General features: G+C 39.7%; 1 protein-coding gene across 2 annotated transcripts in view; it reads right to left on the reverse strand.

Moving 5' to 3' along the window:
* The window catches only part of PIEZO2 (piezo type mechanosensitive ion channel component 2), a 449,399-nt gene that overhangs the window by 368,766 nt on the left and 60,576 nt on the right, over positions 1–20,057 (reverse strand). For both annotated transcript variants that reach the window (XM_012746201.2, XM_075993690.1), the window contains exon 2: positions 13,131–13,226. In XM_012746201.2, coding sequence (XP_012601655.2) covers positions 13,131–13,226 — 96 coding nt within the window. The remainder of the gene's footprint in view (positions 1–13,130; positions 13,227–20,057) is intronic.

Here is a 20,057-nt window from a genome sequence, read left to right on the forward strand (position 1 = left end):
TCAATCCAAGAATGGATTAATAAAATGTGGTATATGTATACCATGGAGTACTATTCAGCTCTAAGAAACAATGGTGATATAGCACATCTTGCATTTTCCTGGTTAGAGCTGGAACCCATACTACTAAGTGAAGTATCCCAAGAATGGAAAAACAAGCACCATATATACTCACCAGCAAATTGGTATTAACTGAGCAGCACCTAAGTGGACACATAGGTACTACAGTAATAGAATATTGGGCAGGTGGGAGGGGAGAGGGGGCGGGTATATACATACATAATGAGTGAGATGTGCACCATCTGGGGGATGGTCACACTGGAAACTCAGACTTGTAGGGGGATGGGGGGGAAGGGCATTTTTTGAAAACTTAAAATTTGTACTCCCATAATATGCTGAAATAAAAAATAAATAAAATTAAATTAAATAAATAAAAGAGCCGTTTTCACCTGTAGAAGCCATTACATCCCACAGAACAGTGATAGATTGGTGAAGACACTGGAATTTGAGGATGACATTCCTTTGCCCCTAATTGTGAGTGATCCTGTAACACTGGCAATGGCCTGCTGGCTGCAGGGGAGGAGGACAAAGAGGCATCTTGAAGACTCAAAACCCACATGCCATCCCAAGCACATATACACTCACATACTCCAGGCCTTGCTCCTTCAAGGGTGCGGCTTTGGGAAGGGGCTCCAGGCCACCCGACCTGATGCCACCTGCTGGGGCTAGGTGTGCACATAAAGAGCATGGCAGTCACCATGGTGACCAGACCATGTGCTGCCTCTTCTAGCCTGATAGCCCCAGCTCCTAAGCACCCGAGAAGATTGTCAGTGCCTTTCCCTGAATGTCTCTTAAGTGTACATAGTACTGGCAAGCTGAAATGCGGAAAATAAACTTAGGCAAAATTAACTTTAAAAAAATATGGAGAAAGGGAAGAAGAGAAGGAAGGACTAAATGTTGACCTATAAGACTGAATGGACCAGCTTACGGTTACTTGTGGGTCTGGAGCCAAGTTGATTGCCTGGCCCATTTCAGACACTCAATAATGCTTATTCAGGAACCAAAGAAAATTAATGCATATTTTGTACCAGTAACCTCAGTATGGTTATTTGTCTTTCCTGCTTAATGCTGAAAAAAATATAATTAAAAGTAGCTTTGGTACAATAATTTTTTACTTAAATATTATAAGGCAAGTGGACAGTGTATATAATCTGTACATTTATTTTCACTCTGTTAATTTTATAGTAATATACTACTGTAGAATGAGGAAAATGCTTATGTAGATAACTGAATTATTTATATTAGAAACTTTCACTCATTGAATCAATTTTTAACACTGTTAGTGTCAGGAATTATTTAGTATCCTCTGTTCATTTCTCAGTTTTCTTATCTGTAAATTATAAATAATACTAATACCTGCCTCATAGGGGTGTGTAAAGATTAAGTGAATTACTATTTAGAAAGCCTGAGATAGTTTCCTGGAATATAGGAAGCACTATATAGGTTTCTTGCTTATTCTTCTTATAATTAATAATTAGTGCTATTTGAAAGCCAAGTGTAAGTTTTCATCTCAAAAGGTTATTTCATATGAATCTGTACAAATACAAGGGAGTCTATTTAGGAGAAACCATTACACATGAGTTAAAGCCCAGACACTCCAACAAATGGTTCCATCAAAAATTAGTCTTGTTCAGCCAAAACTGAAATAAATTGACTCAAAATAATACACAAGCAAATTAACTATAATTGAACACTTTTAAAGGGAAGAAAAATTTTAAAAGTCAGAGAGTAGCTATGTTTTACTCCTTTAGAGCATTTCATCCATGTATTCAGCACAGCTCACAGGCCTGACCAGTGATCCATGGGTGTACGCTCCCAACCTCTCAGTGTCCCTCTAGCATCAGTGCCCAGCACTCCATGTTCGAGGAAACCAGGAATCTGAGAATTCAGGGAACTTGCACAAGGCCACACAGTTAATAGATGGCAGACTTGGATTAATATCCTGAGGACAGAAGGCTTGTTCTATGTACCTTTGAAGCCCAGTTGCCTAGAACAAGGCCTGACAGGGAAGGCACCAGGAAATGTTTGTGAAATGAATACATACAAAAATCATCACGTAAAGAGATGATCAATTCAAGTTGAAATAACTCACCATAATGATAGGGCAGTATTTAAATAGAAGATGAAGTCATATTTTAGATAAAGATTATCATAGCCAAATAAAGCAAAATATTTACGTTCCTAAAATCTTTTCTTCAGTCATATAACACAACAACCTAGTGTTTTCTAAGATGCTGAAACTCTCTCTCCCTGATTGAATAGCATATGCCAAATTTAAAGCAACAATGAACTATTACATCTGTATCATCCCAAAAAAACAACAGATAAAATAACAGAAAAGACCTATAATTAATTTATTCAAAAATTTAAGAAATAGGCATCTAATATTTTTAGCATTCCTTTTGGTGGTGAGCTGATAATAAAACACTTACCTAATAATTTACTCAATTAAATATTTCCTGTGTTTTGCTTTATTATGACATAGTAATAATAAGCCTAATGGTATAAAGACTGTTTTGAACAAAAACCAGATGCAAGCAGTTTTAAATATCTGCTACTATTTCCTTTCTGATGTCTAAACATATCTTTTTACAAGTTACAGACCTCTTTGCCTCTTCATGTAGCAAATTGAACATCATTTTTCTTTTCTCAGGGTGCCATTAGTGATTCTAGTAAAGTGTATCCTGGGTCAGAACTTCAGGATAAGGCCCTTTTGATGTTTATTTTACCCACACATACGCATACTGTGATTACTTTTAAGATTAGTATAACTTCCTTTTAAAGCAGGACTCTTGTTCAAAGCTGGGTAGAATAAAATATGCCTTTTCTAACATCTGGGGACAACTTTTGCAACAGTTCACAAAAGTTAACTTGGCCTGCTAAAACTTTCACTTGCTTACAGTTGTCACCAAAGCACAATAAGCCCCTCCTTTCCTACCCCTTTTTAATTCTCTTCCCCCAAATGTTGGAAAAGATCACAATAAAGAGAAAAAAATATATATATATAACTTTTGAATATAAATGAAAACTACTATATTAACAGACTTGCTACCTTGCTCAAAACAACAACACAAAGTTTATTAGAAAACAAAAACCAAAAAGTTATTTCAGAGACCTACACCCTTCAAAACAAGGAGAAAAATCTTGTCCACAAAAACCACATATTGAGAAACATTTTGAGGACAAGGCCTGAAAGATCTGGCAGCATGCAGTTCTGTTGCTATTCCTCTGGCAATTGTACTGGCCTCAGCAAAGAACTAGGCCCACTATCTTTGTTTCACCTACTCCTGGAGGAGCTCACCATCATAACTAAACAGAGAAGACTTAAGAAAGACCCACAGAGACACCAGAAATCCCTCCCTTTCGTCTATCACTGGGAATTTTGTTCTCATCTATTACAGTGTTGTCCAATCTTAGAGAACATTCAGAACAAAGGCTCTCAGAATGAGCATGGATTCTTGGACAAGAAGATAACTTTGTCCTCATTAATGATCACATACTTTCGACAGCAACCATCACTGTGCCCCTTAGCATTTGTGTATGTGTGTGCAACATAAATATGTCATATGAACTGATTAGATAATGCTTTTAAGATATTCTGGCCACAGGGCAATGGCTAGTGTTGCCCAGGAAGTGTTGTAGACTTGTAATTTGGAGTGTTATGTCCTTTCAACTACTCCCCAATAAGTAAATGAAACTCCCCAAAAAGGAATGGATAAGACCTGCCTATCCACTCCAGCCTGCAAGGCATAAATTAACAAGGAAGGATAACTTGCTGACAGGACTAAGCAAGCAGACAGTAGCAATTTCCAGCAAGTAGCCAATATCACACTACAGCCGAACGTGCATATCTCCCATCCCAGACTGTGGGCACTTTACTGATAATATTAGAACTATCAATTATTGTTAGTAAATGGAAGGATGTTTCTGTGGAAACCAACCGAAAAAAGGCTCTAGACTTTGAACATTTAGAGAATCAGAAACTAAGAACTTATGATCTAGTGCATGAAATGAGGAAGAATCTACCCCAGCTTCTGGGGAAGGAGCTCCATGGACACATGGAAAGGCTTGGTGAAGTGAGAGGACAAAAGGAAAACAGGAATCTAGACTGGTCAAAAATGTGCCTCTCACTGAGGAAGTTTCAATTCCTTTATAAGAGTAAGAGCATTAACATAGTACCTCCCTATATAGGATTCCTAGTGTGTTAAGTGGATTTTTACTCCAGTTAACTTCATAATATTAATAATTTTTTCATTTAAGGATGAAATTTTCAATAAATAGTCTTTCCATCCTCTAATAAAATGAGTTAGCACATGAAAAGTACACAGAACAGTACCTTATAGAAAATGTGACATAAAAGCTGGCTACTTTTGTTATTATTAACATCCTTAGTATCTCGGTTAAAGCACCTCTCTAGGTTAATATCAGAGTCTCTGGGTTGGAACAAATGGGCACTGATTGATTTTTATAGTCAAGATTCTAGGATAGATCTAGTGAATGAATACTTCCTCAGGGTGCTGCCTTCTCACTGGGATATCTCATTTCATAACCACATTCAAGATCATGCATAGCCATCATGGAAAGATACATATTTATTCCATGTTTATCAGTCATGCTGTTCTCATTCCAGTAAAAACTCAAACTTCCTCATTCATAATGAGGAGTGACCTTAAGACCCTTTGTTTTATACTAAATATTTGTTTTTTTAATTATAAAATTGACACATCTGTTGGGGACTGACATTATACTTTTTTGGTTTAAGAATTAAATTTAAGAATTAAATTGAGTGAGTAATTTACGTGCTCTGCCCAGACCGTTTGAGAGTAATGTGTTCCGGACAGGGTCCTTGTGACAAACAAGGTTGCTGCCTAGAGGCAAAACAAAGGACCTGAGTTTCCACAAGTAAGCAAGAGCTGCCCAGCCCCATGGCAGTGGGAGTCTAGAGGCCACATGATAAACACATTGTTCCTAGGATTGCTGCTTAGCCCCATAAGATGGCTGGTTAGTCAATGACGGCTAAGATTCCTCAGGGAGAAACGACCTAAGCCAGAGACAGCTGCTAGGGGTTAGCCTAGATGAACTGGGAATGGAAAATGCCCCCTGTGGCTGCCTTGCCTAACCTTGCTAATCTAGATCTGTAATCTATGCCTGGCGCCTAGAGCAACCACCTGGAAACCTTGAGTCAGGGGACATCTGTGTCCTTAAAGCTACGTGTTCTGGATTTTATGGCCATTGCTGTAATGTCTGGGTGGTCATGTACAGGAAACTAACTTTGATTTTTTTTTTTTTTTTTGAGAAAGAGTCGCTTTGTTACCCAGGCTAGAGTGAGTGCCGTGGCTGCAGCCTAGCTCACAGAAACCTCAAACTCCTGGGCTCAAGCAATCCTACTGCCTCAGCCTCCCGAGTAGCTGGGACTATAGGCATGCGTCACCATGCTCGGCTAATTTTTTCCATATATATTAGTTGGCCAATTAATTTCTTTCTATTTATGGTAGAGACGGGGTCTCACTCTTGCTCAGTCTGGTTTCAAACTCCTGACCTCGAACAATCCACCCGCCTCAGCCTCCCAGAGTGCTAGGATTACAGGCATGAGCCACCGTGCCCGGCCCTGACCAGTGCTTTGGGCACTCGAGTCGTGTACTGTCTTTGTGTGTGTCTGTGTCTTTCTTTGTGTTCTGTGTTCATCCCCCGTCCTGTAAATGGGCCACAGCACACATCTATTTTAATCACCAGTTTTGCCCCATCAAGCTTGACTCCAAATGCTATACAATTCAAACACTGAGCCTATTCAAGGCAAACTCTTGAGACAACAGGAAAGAAGATTGGTTTAGAGATATAACAGCATCACTAAAGTAAGTCATTGGCTTCCAAAGGTAACTACTGTGTTGAAAGAGCTACCACTCAATAAGATACATAAAACCCAATGTGTTTGAGAGGCTACTCTAATGAAGAGTCATGTTTTCTTCACCTTCTCATCCTCCACAAATCCAAACATAGTGTTTTGTGAAGGACAGGCTTTCAATTAATATTTGCTGAAAGAAATAACCAGTCACACTTAATATGATGTATTTTCTACATAACATAGATGCATGTCATCACTCTGCACCAATATAAATTAAAATATCTCCCTTAAATATACTCATGTTATCTCTCCAGACCCTCATGCCCAGAGCCTGGTAATCTATCAGCCAACAAGTATTTATTAGGTGACTAGGTTTCACTCTTCCCTTGCAAATCCCCAGAGGATTTAGCTCTTATCCAGGGCATGAGTCAGAACAACATAGTGGCTAAGAGTGCGGCCCACTCACACAGCACCTGTGTGTCCTGAGGCTAGCTATGAACCCACCTGGAACTCATTGTTCATCTGTAATATGAGGATTTTTGATAATAGTTTTTAGTAATGATAACGGTTCCCTCAGAAGTTTGTTGTGAAAATTAAATTAATTAATGCACACACATAATAATATTAACTTAGTAGATAGTGCTATTACTGGCTCTCTATTAATAGGTTAATTAATCCAAATATTATTTAACAAAAAATCAGAAATCAGCTGTATCTAAGAGCAGTACACTGAAAAACTTTGGAAATCACATAATTCCTTGTTCATATTTAGAGAACACTAATAAAATCCTCTGGTAAAGACTGACTACAGTCACACAAATGAGAATGACATTTCTAAGTTCAGCTCATTCTGACATTCAAAATAATAATATTGTACTTCAAAATAATGATAATATTATTAGCCAGTATTTATAGAGCACTTATAATGGCAATCTTCCATACTGCATTATGTTTTAATAATACTTATATTCCATCCAAACAACATACAAACTGTTCTACCATATTGACCAATACATGATGCTCACTATATCATAAAGTATAAGAAATCTATTATGTATCTAGTTAAATAACTTAATACTTTATTAATTTTCAGTTATTAGGCCACCTAAAGTTAATTATGTATTAGTTAATAAATTTAATGGAGGGCAGTCTCAATCCTAATGCAAAGCACACTGTGAACAATAAGAAAATGTTCATTTCCTTTCTTACAGTATTACATGCTTAAATAAAATGCCCATATTTGTAAGTGAAAGCATAAAACATTTTTTAAAATCTTGATTTCTCAATTATTCATGATCCTCTGATTCTAATTAAACCTGAGATAGCCAAATCCCATGGTCTATGATACCCCAAGCGTCTGTCTCCAGAGGACTGCTGTATGCAACAGTCTATGATGTTTACTACTAAGAAGATTGAGGTAAGCATAAGACTATAGCCATGTTCATAAATGCTTCCAGAACACCAGACTCTGGAAATAAATTCATTCATTCCATATATAAATAATTACTGTATGCCTACAATACATTAGACACTGTTCCAGGTCCTAAAAATACAACAGTAAACAAAACAACATATCCTGGCCATCTTGATGTTTCCATACTAGAAGGGGGAGACAAACTAAATAAGTGTATTAAAATGGGACTCTGACTCGGTTTCAGGTGAGACCCTGAAAGGCTGAGGGACCAAGCCTTTGTGCCAAACACTGCCTCATTCTCCAGCAAATACTATGACAAGGAGCATTTATTTCAACCTGTGGCTCCCCACCCTGTGGAGAATAAGGAAGACTCAACCTTGGAGAAGCTGAGAGCTGACTACACTTGGAAGAATTCCCAACTAGAAAGAGGAGCCTCAACGAGACAACTCTGTAAGATTAGGGACATGCTGGTCTGAGAAATCCAAGGGCAAGAAGAGAGGTTGGTTGAGGTGGCTGTGAGAACAGAAGTGAGGGTTTGCTGAGGGAAGTAGCTGCACAGTGACTGACGGCAGACCAAGGGGGCTGCTCCCTGTGCCGTGTGTGTGTGTGTGTGTGTGTGTGTGTGTGTGTGTGTGTGTGTGTGACACAGAAGAGAGACAGAGAGAATGAGAATCAGCCCTTCTGGAGCTGACTTAAAGTCACTTTGCCCAAGAGGGACAACAGGAAAGGTGATCGGCAAGCACCAAGGAGATCAGAACGTGACCTGTCAGGGGCCCTGCTGGCCTGGAAAGGGCTCCACACTGTCACTTACCGCCCACCACACCGAGCAAGACTTGGCCCAGCTTAGGGCAGGAGCAGCCTGGGTGGCGGAGGGGCGGAGACACGAGGGGTTAGCGGGGAGCCCCCAGCCCTGTCGCCTCTCCAGGTTTCCACAGGCAGTGGCACACATTGGGAAGAAGCTTCAGCTTTAAATAATGTCTTATAGTCTCTAATAATTGTTGCACTGGCCTGGGGATATGAATTACTGATAGGACAGACTGGGGCACTAAAGTTACCAGAGTCCCTTTTACTATCTAAGAGTTAGCAGATGAGTTTTGTGGACTGCTTAGAATTTTACCCAGTCACAGAGGAATAGCTATATGGCCAGGGCCCTCAAGTCCAGCTCTTGCTATGCGTTGGCTGCACAAATAAGTTCAGATAGCTATAAATATTGGGAAAAACAAAACTGGATCACAGCATGAAAAATGAAAGTTGGAACGGGGTAGGGAAGCTTTAGCTAGGGAGGTAAGGGAAGGTGGTTCTGAGGAGGGCCGTGTGAGATAAATCTGAATTATGGAAAGAGGGCACTCACTCGAAAGAGCACCACAGGCAGAGAGAACTGGGAAGGTACACATGTGCCCAATCAAGTCTGTGTGAATTCTACAACTAATCATAACTACTATTTGTGTAATAATTTTATTTTTTGTTTAAAATTATATCTGCTCATTTGTTGCTCACAAAGCCTAACAGCCCTAAAGAATATGGATCTCCATTTTCAAGAGGGGAAAATTTGACCCAAAGAAGTGATGTCCAGGTCAAGACAGGGACTTGGAGCCACACTGGGCCCTGGCTGCAGCACCCAGAAAGATATCTTTGCCCTTGTACATGAGTGCTGAGGCTGCTTCTGTATCAAGGCCTCCCCCTTTCCCCTTCCTCATGCTGACTGCTCTGCCTGCTGAGTTCCATCAGACAGTGGTCTCTGCTTCACGGATCCTTGCAGGTCTGGTTCCCCAGAATAGAGGCTGACGTGGATTCACATGGCAGGAGGATCACTGAGCAGAGATACCTGCCAGGGAGTGAGGAATGCAGGACCCTCGGGAAAGACTAAATTGTTATGTTCTTACAATGGGGGCCTCAGCTGATAGGATGTTCTGGAGCTGCCACAGCCCTTCAAAGACTCCCAACCTTGAGGCCTTTGCAGCCCGTGTTGAATAATCAATCACTGGGTGTAGGCTTCCCCTGGTCTGGGGAGGAGAAGTTCATGGAAGGTAGCTCCCTTCAGCCACCACCAACTCCCAGGGAGGGATTCTGCTGTCAGTTGTCACAGAAAGGTTTCCTGGAAGCTGGGAATAATGACTCAGTCCTGAATGGGAATCCCAACTTACACCACAGCAGCCACTGCACACAACCCATTAGAAGAGATTCTGACAGAGAGAAGAGCCTCCAGAGGAAATAAGTCTGGATGGAACACTCCAGAAATCCCACCTTTGAGTAATGTGAAATACCCTGCCCAATGAAAAAAGACTTAAGTGAGAGATGATGATCACCACTGGGCATTGGAACCGCCACAGTTGGTGGCCACAGCTGACAGTGAAGAGGCCCAGGCAAGGCCTGTTCTCACACACATCTGTTTTCTGACCTTCTCCTGTTGATGCTGCCCTCCTGGCTCCCCCAAGCCTTCCTGCCTTGCTGGTATTTCAGATGTTTCAACATTCCTTTCAGCTTCTCGGCTTTTTCATTGCTTTTAATAACCAATCCCCTTTATTAAATGTTCTCTTTGTAAAATATCTAGAGTGATTCATGATTTCTGGTTGGGCCCTGACTAATATAATCCTACTGAGATAATTGCACATTTGAAGATCTGAAACAGAAAATCGAGAATTCTAAAAATCTAAGATTTATAAAAGACTTAGGAAATTTAGTCAAATCCCTATTTTTTAATGAATCCTTTCACAATTATATTGTAAAGTCATCGTCTGGTTCTCTGTTAACTCTCTCTTGTTGCTCTAGGTCAGAAAAAAATGGCTTGGATTTTCAGGGAAGGGGATTTCAGGTTGATTAAAGAAAGAACTATTTGAAGATATTATAGACTTTCAGGGCAACAGATAGCTCCCTGGCACCACTAGTATATGAGAAGAAACCACGTGGCTAGCTGGCATGGCTGTTGCAAAAGAGATTCCAGCACTGGTTGCTGCTTAATAACTACTAAAACTCTTCTAGCTCTAGAATTCGGTGATTCTGTAAGTCGCAGCCCTCAATAATCAGACAACACCCACAAATTAAGCAGATTGAGACTCCAAGCATTTTTCATCACTCTAATTTTTAAAAACAAAATTTGTTAACATTTCACCAGATAACTAATTGATAATCTTCTTCTACAGGACAGTAGGATAAGGCCTGACAACACATCTTCTGTTTAATCATAGACATGAGGAAAATACCAGGAACAGTCAGATAATCTTTCTCCTGCTCATAGCAAAGAGATTAAAATAAGTGATCATGCCTGGCCTAAACAACAACAGTGGAAAGACTGGAATTTTATATTTAAGACTACCCCAAGAACTATATTCAAGAACTACATTAAAGAACCATCCTGTAATTTATGACACTAATATTCTCCATATATTGAGATATACTTATAGGAAACATGGTCACACACACACACACACACACACACACACACACACACACAACTCATCAGACCAAACAGAAGACAGAAGGTCGTGGAGCAATTTTTACGTCTGCATCTCACTTCCAGTTCAGGTGGGGTCTGTATCAGGACAGGGTCCCAGCAATGTACAGTGGCCTGATAGGCTCCTGAGGCCAATTCAAACTCACTCACTGTTTCAGGCACAGACTGTCTGGGAGCAGGGAGTGCAGAGCTTGCTGATAACCCTTTCAATCTGCTAATGCACTTTCTTACCAATTCATGAGACATGTGTACAAACACAAACTCCAAAGTCTGAGCATGTTTAAACCTCTGTCTCCCTGAAAAGCTACATTGCATTCACTGTTCCCTGTCCATCACTTGCATATGTTGATCTTGCACCACTAGAAATCTCTAACCCAGGATGTCTCAAAACACAGATTTTAGAAATGCATGGGTTGTAAGTCCTATATATTCAGAAAAAATGTGTGACATCCTGTCTTAGTGTCCCTCTGCAATTACATAAACAAACAAATAAATAAATAAAGTTATGTTGAATATCAGTCATGGTTCTTTATACTAAAATGCAGGAAAGAGAAAAATCCACAAAATGCTGCTCATAGATGCCAACTGGAAAGATACATGAGGGCTTCCCTTTCCAACCCATTCTTACCTTCTCTCCTATTATGAAAAGCACCTACAGATGTCTGTGAACTCATTTGTGCTTTGTTTGTGCACTGACCTTGTAACATTTGTTAATTTGGGATATTTATATACATAGAAAGGGTTTATTTTTTCCTTTTGATTTTATGTTTAATCTACAATCTTTCTGAGAGTGTCAGTTTCTGTTGCACCTGAGCATAAACCAATGCACCTGGGCACAAACCAATGGGCATTTCTGACACTGTTGCCCATTCAGGGCTGGTTAGTTTGGGAAAAAGGGAAAGTTAGGGGGTATCACAGATGTATAAAGGAGGAAATCCAAGTCACCTGATTTCCAAATAAAATAATAAAGGGCCACCTTGATATAAAAGTGATAAATTATTTAATTGAATATAAAAAGGTACTTATTTTTAAAGCACTTTATTATGAATGAACCCAAAACCTTATTTCTTAGAAAAATGAGCTCCAAACCACGAAATAGGAGTTGCCTGTATGTTATAATCTTGTTTCTGAGGACAGAAACTATTCTATTTATGCTGAACCCTTAAGGAATGAGACTGTTGTGGATGGGGCCCCATAAACAATACACTTTTGGTTTGATAAAGTTTGGCATAAACTCACATTTCTCTACCATTTCTTAACTTTATGTATTAAGGCTTTAGGTGACATAGAAGCATTATTTAGGTTTTTCTAGAGACAGAAAAGCCAACATGTCATATCTACAGTCATAACTGTTAGGATGAATGGTCATAATGTGCTTTATGAATTTTATAGTAAATGGAGAGAATGGGAAAGATAGAGTCATTACTCTATGTTTTGTGTACACATGGTCTTTACTTCTTTTTGTAAAGAGGCCATCATTAACAAGGAAATCATCATCAATGACCTTTCCCATGCCACTCTGTAGGTGGGGTCAAACAACTTCCTTTTCCAGTCATGTAAACATACAGCCATTACACTTACCTAAGACACTTGGCACAGTCGTTATTTCCTATAATAGTAGTGTTTTAAAATACAATTTATTAAATTAACTCAGTGTGGTTCAATTTAATACTTGTGAAAGAACTTCAAATAAAAAAATTCACAAACCAGACCATGCTTCCTAATTAGAGCCTCAGAAAATATAGTCACTATGCTTTTCTATACTTTTAGGTTCTTGAAAAGCAACCAAAAAGGAATCTAAAGCTTTGCAGGGAAAAGCTTGAGGAATTATAACTTCAATGCAAATCACTCTCTTTCATTATGTTATTGAGGTATATTTAAGAAATCTCAACTGATGCATGAACAAGTTATGACTAAGACCAGCCTTCCTACATCATTCTCCTGCCTAGTGTCTGAAAACTGTTAGACATAGCTCTGCCTCTTCCAACTGCCACCACATTCACCGCAGCAAACCAATATATAAATGTATGTGCCAATGTTGTAATGACATTTTCCTTATTTTATTGACAGTACTTCGAGTTAGTGTTAACTAGCAAAAGCATTCCAGTTATACCGCCAAGCCTACTTATGAAGACCTAATACAGAACTTATTAGTTGTGTAGTGACAAAAACATGTTGAATCACAAACAAGTTCCATATAGCTCTACTTGATGCAGCTGTTATAATGTTTGATACCCACTCTGTGCCACACCAGCCCTGCTGCACAGATAACATCTCTGCCATTGGATAAAGACAATTCCCAGTAGCCCAGCAAAATACATTCGGACTGTATAACTCTATGGTATGGAATAGTAAAGATCTCTTACCTTGCATCGTCACTTTTGTTGGTTCTGAGAACAGAGGAATGAGCAAGAGGTAGATAAGGTAGACAAAGGACAGCCCATTGTATCGGAATGCACACGCTGTGGGTGGGGAGAGAGAAGAGAGGAAGAAGGTCATTAACACTGGCAGGCTAGTAGAACCAGGGGTGCACAACAATAGTGTGGGTGATGGTACTAGATATCACTGGACCAAACAGTATCACTTCCTAAAGAAATATGTCAATTACAAAGGAATAAACTGAGTATTTATTCCATGTCCACCACCATGTTGAGCATAATGAAAAACAGAAAATTAAAATACATGGCCCCTGCTCTTAAAATATAACCAGGAAGTATGAAGGTTAAACAACAAAACTATTAAAAATAATAACAGCCACAATAATTTGTTAAGGGATGCACAAATATAAAGAGACATAAATTGTAAACCATAAAATGTTGAAGGGGTGGGTCATAAAAGTACAGACTTTTTATATCAGCTTAAAATAGCCAGTTATAACTATAAAATGTTTTATATAACCCTAATAGTAACCACAAAGCAAAAACCTATAGTACGTAAACAAAAGATAAAAGAAATCAAAGCATATATCTAGAAAAAAATCACCAAGTCACAATGGAAGACAGTGAGAGAGGAAGAAAGGAAGAAAGGAACTCCAAAACAATCAGAAAATGATTAATAAAAGGGCAATAGTAAGTCTTTAGCTATCAATAATTACCTTGAATGTAAATGGATTAGTAGCTAATCAAAAGGCATAGAGTGGCTGAATAAATAAGAAAACAAAACCCAACTACATGCTTCCCACAAGAAACCCACTTCACATTTACCAACACATATAGACTGAAGTTGAAATGATGGAAAAAGATATTCCATGCAAACAGAAACCAAAAGACAATAGGGACAGTTATATTTAGATAAAATACACATTAAGTCAAGAACTGTAAAATGAGACAAAGAAAGTCATTTTATAGTGATAAAGGGATAAATTCATCAAGAAGCTATAAGTTATAATTATATATGTATCCAGGAATGGAGCACTTAAATATATAAAGCAGATATTAAGAGATATGAAAGAAGAGATAGGTGGTAATATATAATAATAATAATAGGGAACTTCAATATTCCACTTTCAGCAATGAACAGATGATCCAGATGGAAAATCAATATGAAAACATCAGACTAAATGAACCTAACAGATATACATAGAACATTCCATCCAATAGCAGCAGAATACATATACTTCTCAGGCACTCATGGATTATTCTCCATAATAGAACATAAGCTACACTACAAAACAAGTCTCAACAAATTTTAAAAGACTGAAATCATATCTTTTCCCACCACAATGGTATGAAACTAGAAATCGACAACAGGAAGAATTTCAGAAAATTCACAAATACATGGAAATTAAACAACATGCTCCTGAGCAACCAATGAGTGAAAAAATAAATTAAAATGGAAATTAAAAATACCTTGAGACTAATGAAATCAGACACACATCATACCAAATCCCATTGAATGCAGCCAAAGCAGTCCTAAGAGGGAGGTTTATAGCAATAAACGCTAACCTAAAAAAAAAGAAGAAATATCTCAAATAAGCAACCTAACATTACATCTCAGGAAACTAAAAAAAGAAAAACAAACTAAGCTCAAAGTTATTAGAAAGAAGGAAATAATAAGGTCAGGGCAGAAACAAAACAATAGAGACCAGAAAAACAATAGAATAGAAAAGATCAATAAAATTAAGAGTTGATTTTTTGAAAAGGAACAAAATCGACAAACAAAACAATAGAGACCAGAAAAACAATAGAATAGAAAAGATCAATAAAATTAAGAGTTGATTTTTTGAAAAGGAACAAAATCGACAAACCATTAAACTAAGAGAAAAGGAGAGAAAACTCAAAAAGTAAAATCAGAAATGAAAGAGGAAACATTATCACTGATATAAATACACCAATAAAACAAAAAGACTACTACAATTATACACCAACAAATTGAATAACCTAGAAGAAATAGATTTCTAGACACATACAACTTACTAAGATAGAATTATGAAAAAACAGAAAATCTGAATAGACCAATAACAAGTAGGAAGATTGAATCAGTGATAAAATTCTCCCATTAAAGAAAATCTCAGGACCTGATGAATTCTACCAAACATTTAAAGATAACTAATATCAATCCTTCCCAAATTCTTCCAAAAAACTGAAGAAATAGGAACACTTTCAAACTCATTCTATGAGGTCAGCATTGCCTTAATACCAAACCAGACAAGGGTAATACAAGAAAAGAAAATCACAGGCCAATATCCCTGATGAACATAGATGCAAAAATCCTCAACAAAACAGTTGAAAATCCAATTCAATAAAACATTTAAAGAATCATTTACCATGATCAAGTGTGCTTTATCCCAGGGATGCAATAATGTTTCAAAATACATAAATCAATGTGATATAGGACATTAACATAATGAAGGACAAAAACCATATGGTCATCTCAACCTATGCAGAAAAACTATTTCACAAAATCCACCATCTTTTCATGATAAAAACTCTCAACAAATTATGAATAGAAGAAATATACCTCAACACAATAAAGGCCATATATGATAAACCCACAACTAATATCATACTCAACAGTGAAAATTAAAAGCTTCTCCTTTAAGTCAGAAACAAGACAAGATGTCCACTCTTGCCACTTCTATTCAACACAGTAGTGGAAGTCTTAGCCAGAGCAATTCAGCAAAAAAACAAAATAAAAGGCATCCAAAAGGAAAAAGTAAAATTGTCTCTGTTTGCAGATGACATGATCTTATACAAAGAAAACCAGAGCCAGGCACAGTGGCTTGTGCCTATAATCCCAGCTACTTGGGAGGCTGAGAAGGGAGGATTGCTGGAAGCCAGGAGTTTGAGACCAATCTGGGCAACATAGCAGGCAGGACCCTGTCTCCATGGTGGTGCATGCCTGTAGTCCCAGCTACTGTGTTTCCCCCCAAATAAGACAGGGTCTTATATTTATTTTTCCTCAAGAAGACACCCTAGGGGTTATTTTCAGGGTATGTGTTATTTTTTTTAAGTATAGTACAATAATCTACATTATTCAAATATAGTTACATCGTCTTCTTCTGGAACATCATCATAACTCTCCAAACCCCAAATTCCATCCTGAATTTCTTGTGACTCTATTTCTTTTAGAACCATTGGCCCCAATCTCTCATGGCAAGCAATAGAGCTCTCATGGGGCAGATGAGAAGGGCTGCTCGTCTTCTTACCGAACCAAGAATCCAGAAGGAATATACCTGAATGAAGATGGGCTATAATTAAGCTCCACATTAAACTGGGCATAATAAAATCTCTCCTGAAATACAGAGGACAGTGGGATTGGTGGGGCTTGAAACAGTCTGGAAGGGCTGGCCGTGAGGGAGAGGAAACTGAAGAGAAATGAAAGAGAAGAAAACATATTTTTGAAATGCTATCTATTGGGGCTTTGTACAAACTGTCTCATGTAATCCTCGCTTTGTAATAAAGGCACTCAGGCTCAGAGAGATTCAATCTCATCTGAATTCTCCTTGCCAGGATTTGACCAAGTTAGAATTTGAATTCAGGTTGGCCCAGTTCCCAAACCTATGCCCCCTCCCGTGTAACGTACTCTCAAGTAGCCAGAACCTCAGAGATGTGCCGGGTGTGCACTCTGCCTCTGCAAGTTCCCACTTCCTCATCTGTAAAATGGGGATATTGTCTCTAAATCATAGACTCATTATGAGGAATAAGTGTAATAATACACTTAAAATACTTGGTCCTGGTCCTATCCATAGGAAGCCCTAAAAAATACGAGCAGTTGTAATTATCCTTAATATTCAGTAGGGAGAACATGGTGTTCAACATGTTATGTGGAAAAAAAATAAGCATGCTATAGCAGTTCAATAAATAATCTTATTAGATTAATACAGAATGACAACAGATGGGAAGGAGTAAGTATAAATTTGTGGGATGAGGAGAATAGTTTAACAGATATCGCAGAAAGAGAAATGTTCAAAGAAAAGTGGTTGAGGAGAATAAGGAGGGCAGGGACTAGGGAGTTGATATGTTAAACAATAATGTGCCTCTGACAACTATTGATCAGCAGAAAACATTTCAGAAGGATTAATCCAGTGATTGTACCTCAGTGGTGTTGGTAGGAAGCAAACTGGACAGTTGCAGTAACTGGGGTATCAATGCAGACTTAGAGTGGGGTGCTGATGCTGCTAACTTGACACCGCAGCAGGTAGAGCACAAAAGCGCGTTGTCATATAATACGCGGAGGTATAAAGAGCAATTATATATAGAAAAGTAACTACAAGGCTTGCAATCCAGGTAAGAATGAGAATTATTGTTATAAAAATGCAAAGTTTAAGAAGAAAGGTGATACATTTACCTTTCGACAGATTCATGGAATAAAATCTTATGGAAATGGTCAACACGCGGCATGGACAACATTGCTGCTTAGTGGCTACCAGCAGAAAAAAATGTCGGCCCAGAACAGAGAGGTTAGTTGAAACGATAAGAAAGGATGAACTCTCCTCCGAAGGCAAGAGCATAAAGAGAAGCACAAAGGATGAAGGTGCTTGCCTTGTGTACTGCCTATCTGGGGGCGGGGGGGGCAGGAAAACTGGCAGATGTAAAAGAAAAAAGCAGCAGAAAACTTTAAGAAAGATATGAGGAAATCCAGGAAAGTCCAGCTTCACAAAAGGAAAGGTTTTCAAAAAAGAAGTTCACTGAAACAGGGAGACTAATTGGTCACAATTGTCAGTAAGGATGTCCTTGCAGCCTCTGCAGAAAGGCTTCAGCCCACAAGGGGGGCAGGAAGTCAAAGTATGGGAGCACAATAAACATGCTGTCAGAGCCAGGAAACAAGAAGGGGAGCCCCAAGAGTCAAAAAAAAGAGAGGAAAAGGGCTGAGCAGAGGAAGCCGGGAGAGTGGACATGGCCTTGGTGTGCCTGGTCATGGAGGTGCTGAGCACATGGGACTGGAGGGTGGGGGGCATGCCAGGGGTCAAGTGACAGGGTCCCCAGACCATATCAAGAAGTGCTCATCTAAGCCACAGTTTGACAACAGGAGCGTGGTGCGCACCAGCCAAGGACCTGCTTCTGGTGGCTTACTCTGGAAGTCAGCAGGGAAAGAAGTGACGTGAGGCAACGTGAGGAGTGGTGTGGTGGGGAAGAGTTGAGAAGAAGTCCTTTTTCATCCCAAGGACCCACACACACATATTAGTAGCTTTCTATACCACCATCCACATCCCGACCTCCTTTCTTAACCACTTCGGTACCAGCATCGACTACAGTCGACAGACACAGATGAACACGCACAGCCCAGCGTCGACTTTAGTCAACAGCCAAGAGCTTTTACTTTTATGTCTGTAGTTGCAGTGTGTACGTTCAGCTAATAAGTTACTACGAATCTGTGACCTTTTAACAAGTCCTTAGTAGGAGTTATTATGGTTATTTTCCTAAAGCTGCCTGTAAAGTAAAACAAGCTTTTGGTGCTTTAAAGCTTTCCTCATCACACAAGAGCAAAACGGACTCGTCGTCAATGCGCAGCGCACACTGTCGTGCGACTGTGAGTGCGGCTGCGGGCGAGGTGTCGCGGCCGGTGAGCGCCGTACCGAAGTGGTTAAATATGCAAAGCAGAAAGAAGCGTCCGCACCATAGATGAAAGTGACAGGCAAATGCCTAAATGAGGCAATATACAAGAACAAGAACACACAACTGAATTGTCTTTCTGTTTTCCCTTCTGCCTCTTAATTCTCATCCAGAGTTGAAGTTTCTTATAAAACAGTCCAGGGATGTCTGGCTATTCACTCCATCAACTAATATTCATTTGAGCACATCCTGTGTGCTGGGCACTGTTCTAAGCTCTTGAGCACAGTAGAAAAGACAAAGGTCCCCCCATGCCTTGGGAGGCTGACATTTTGGTGGGGAGACAGGGATGAGCAATCAGCATAATACAAGGCAAAGTATGTGGTAGGTACATTGGAAGGGAAGTGCTAAGTCAACAGCAAGTCCAGGGGAGCAGGGGAACCAATGGTGCAGGGGTGGAGGCAGCTACAACCTTCAGCAGGAGTAATGAGTGGCCCCAGGAGGGTGAGATTCAAGGGCAGAGGCGAGGGAGGTGAGCCATCCCTGTGGTGCTCTGTGGGAGAGACCGCCAGGCAAAGTGGAAGCAAGCCTGGGCAGCTGACCTGCCGAAGACAGCCCCATGGAGAGCCCCGTGTGCAAGCAGAGTCCCCGAGCAGGTCAGATTGTGCAGGGCCTTGCCAGGGATCCGAGGAGTTTGGTTCTTACCTGGGTTTGAGGTAGGCCTCTGCTATGCTTGCAGCTCCATTTCCACCAGTGCCCCACCTGTGCTCTGCACTGATGTCCTTACTATGTGTTTCTCCCTGATGACTGTCCAGGGCTCAGCGAGGCCAGGCTCCCTGCTGCAGGCCCCCTTTCTGAACCCTGTGCATGGAGCACAGGGTCCTCCTTGAACATGATGGCAAATGCTCTGTATATATTTTGTTGTTTCTGTTTTATAACCTCATTAAATAAGGCTTTCTATTAATACTATTCATGATGGAAATATGTCTACTGATTTCCTATGATTAGCTTTGAGAGTGGGAGAAGAGTGCTTGCTCTTGGTTTCCCACATTGTGACTTTAGTTACCGTTATTTATAGCAAAATCCAAAGAGCTTACAAAAAGGACGAGGTTGGCCCAGGGTGGTGGGCAGTCTCTAAAACAGTCCCCAGCAATTCCCACCTCCTGGAATTCCACCTGTGTGTGTGATCCCCTCCTCTTTAGTGCGAGCTGGACCCACTGACTTGCTGGACCTAATGAACAGAATACAGTAAGATGGTTAAGGTACCACTTCCAAGGTTGAGTTATGAAAGGACTGAGGCTT

This window comes from Microcebus murinus, chromosome 17, assembly GCF_040939455.1.
Source record: "Microcebus murinus isolate Inina chromosome 17, M.murinus_Inina_mat1.0, whole genome shotgun sequence".
Taxonomy (NCBI): domain Eukaryota; kingdom Metazoa; phylum Chordata; class Mammalia; order Primates; family Cheirogaleidae; genus Microcebus; species Microcebus murinus.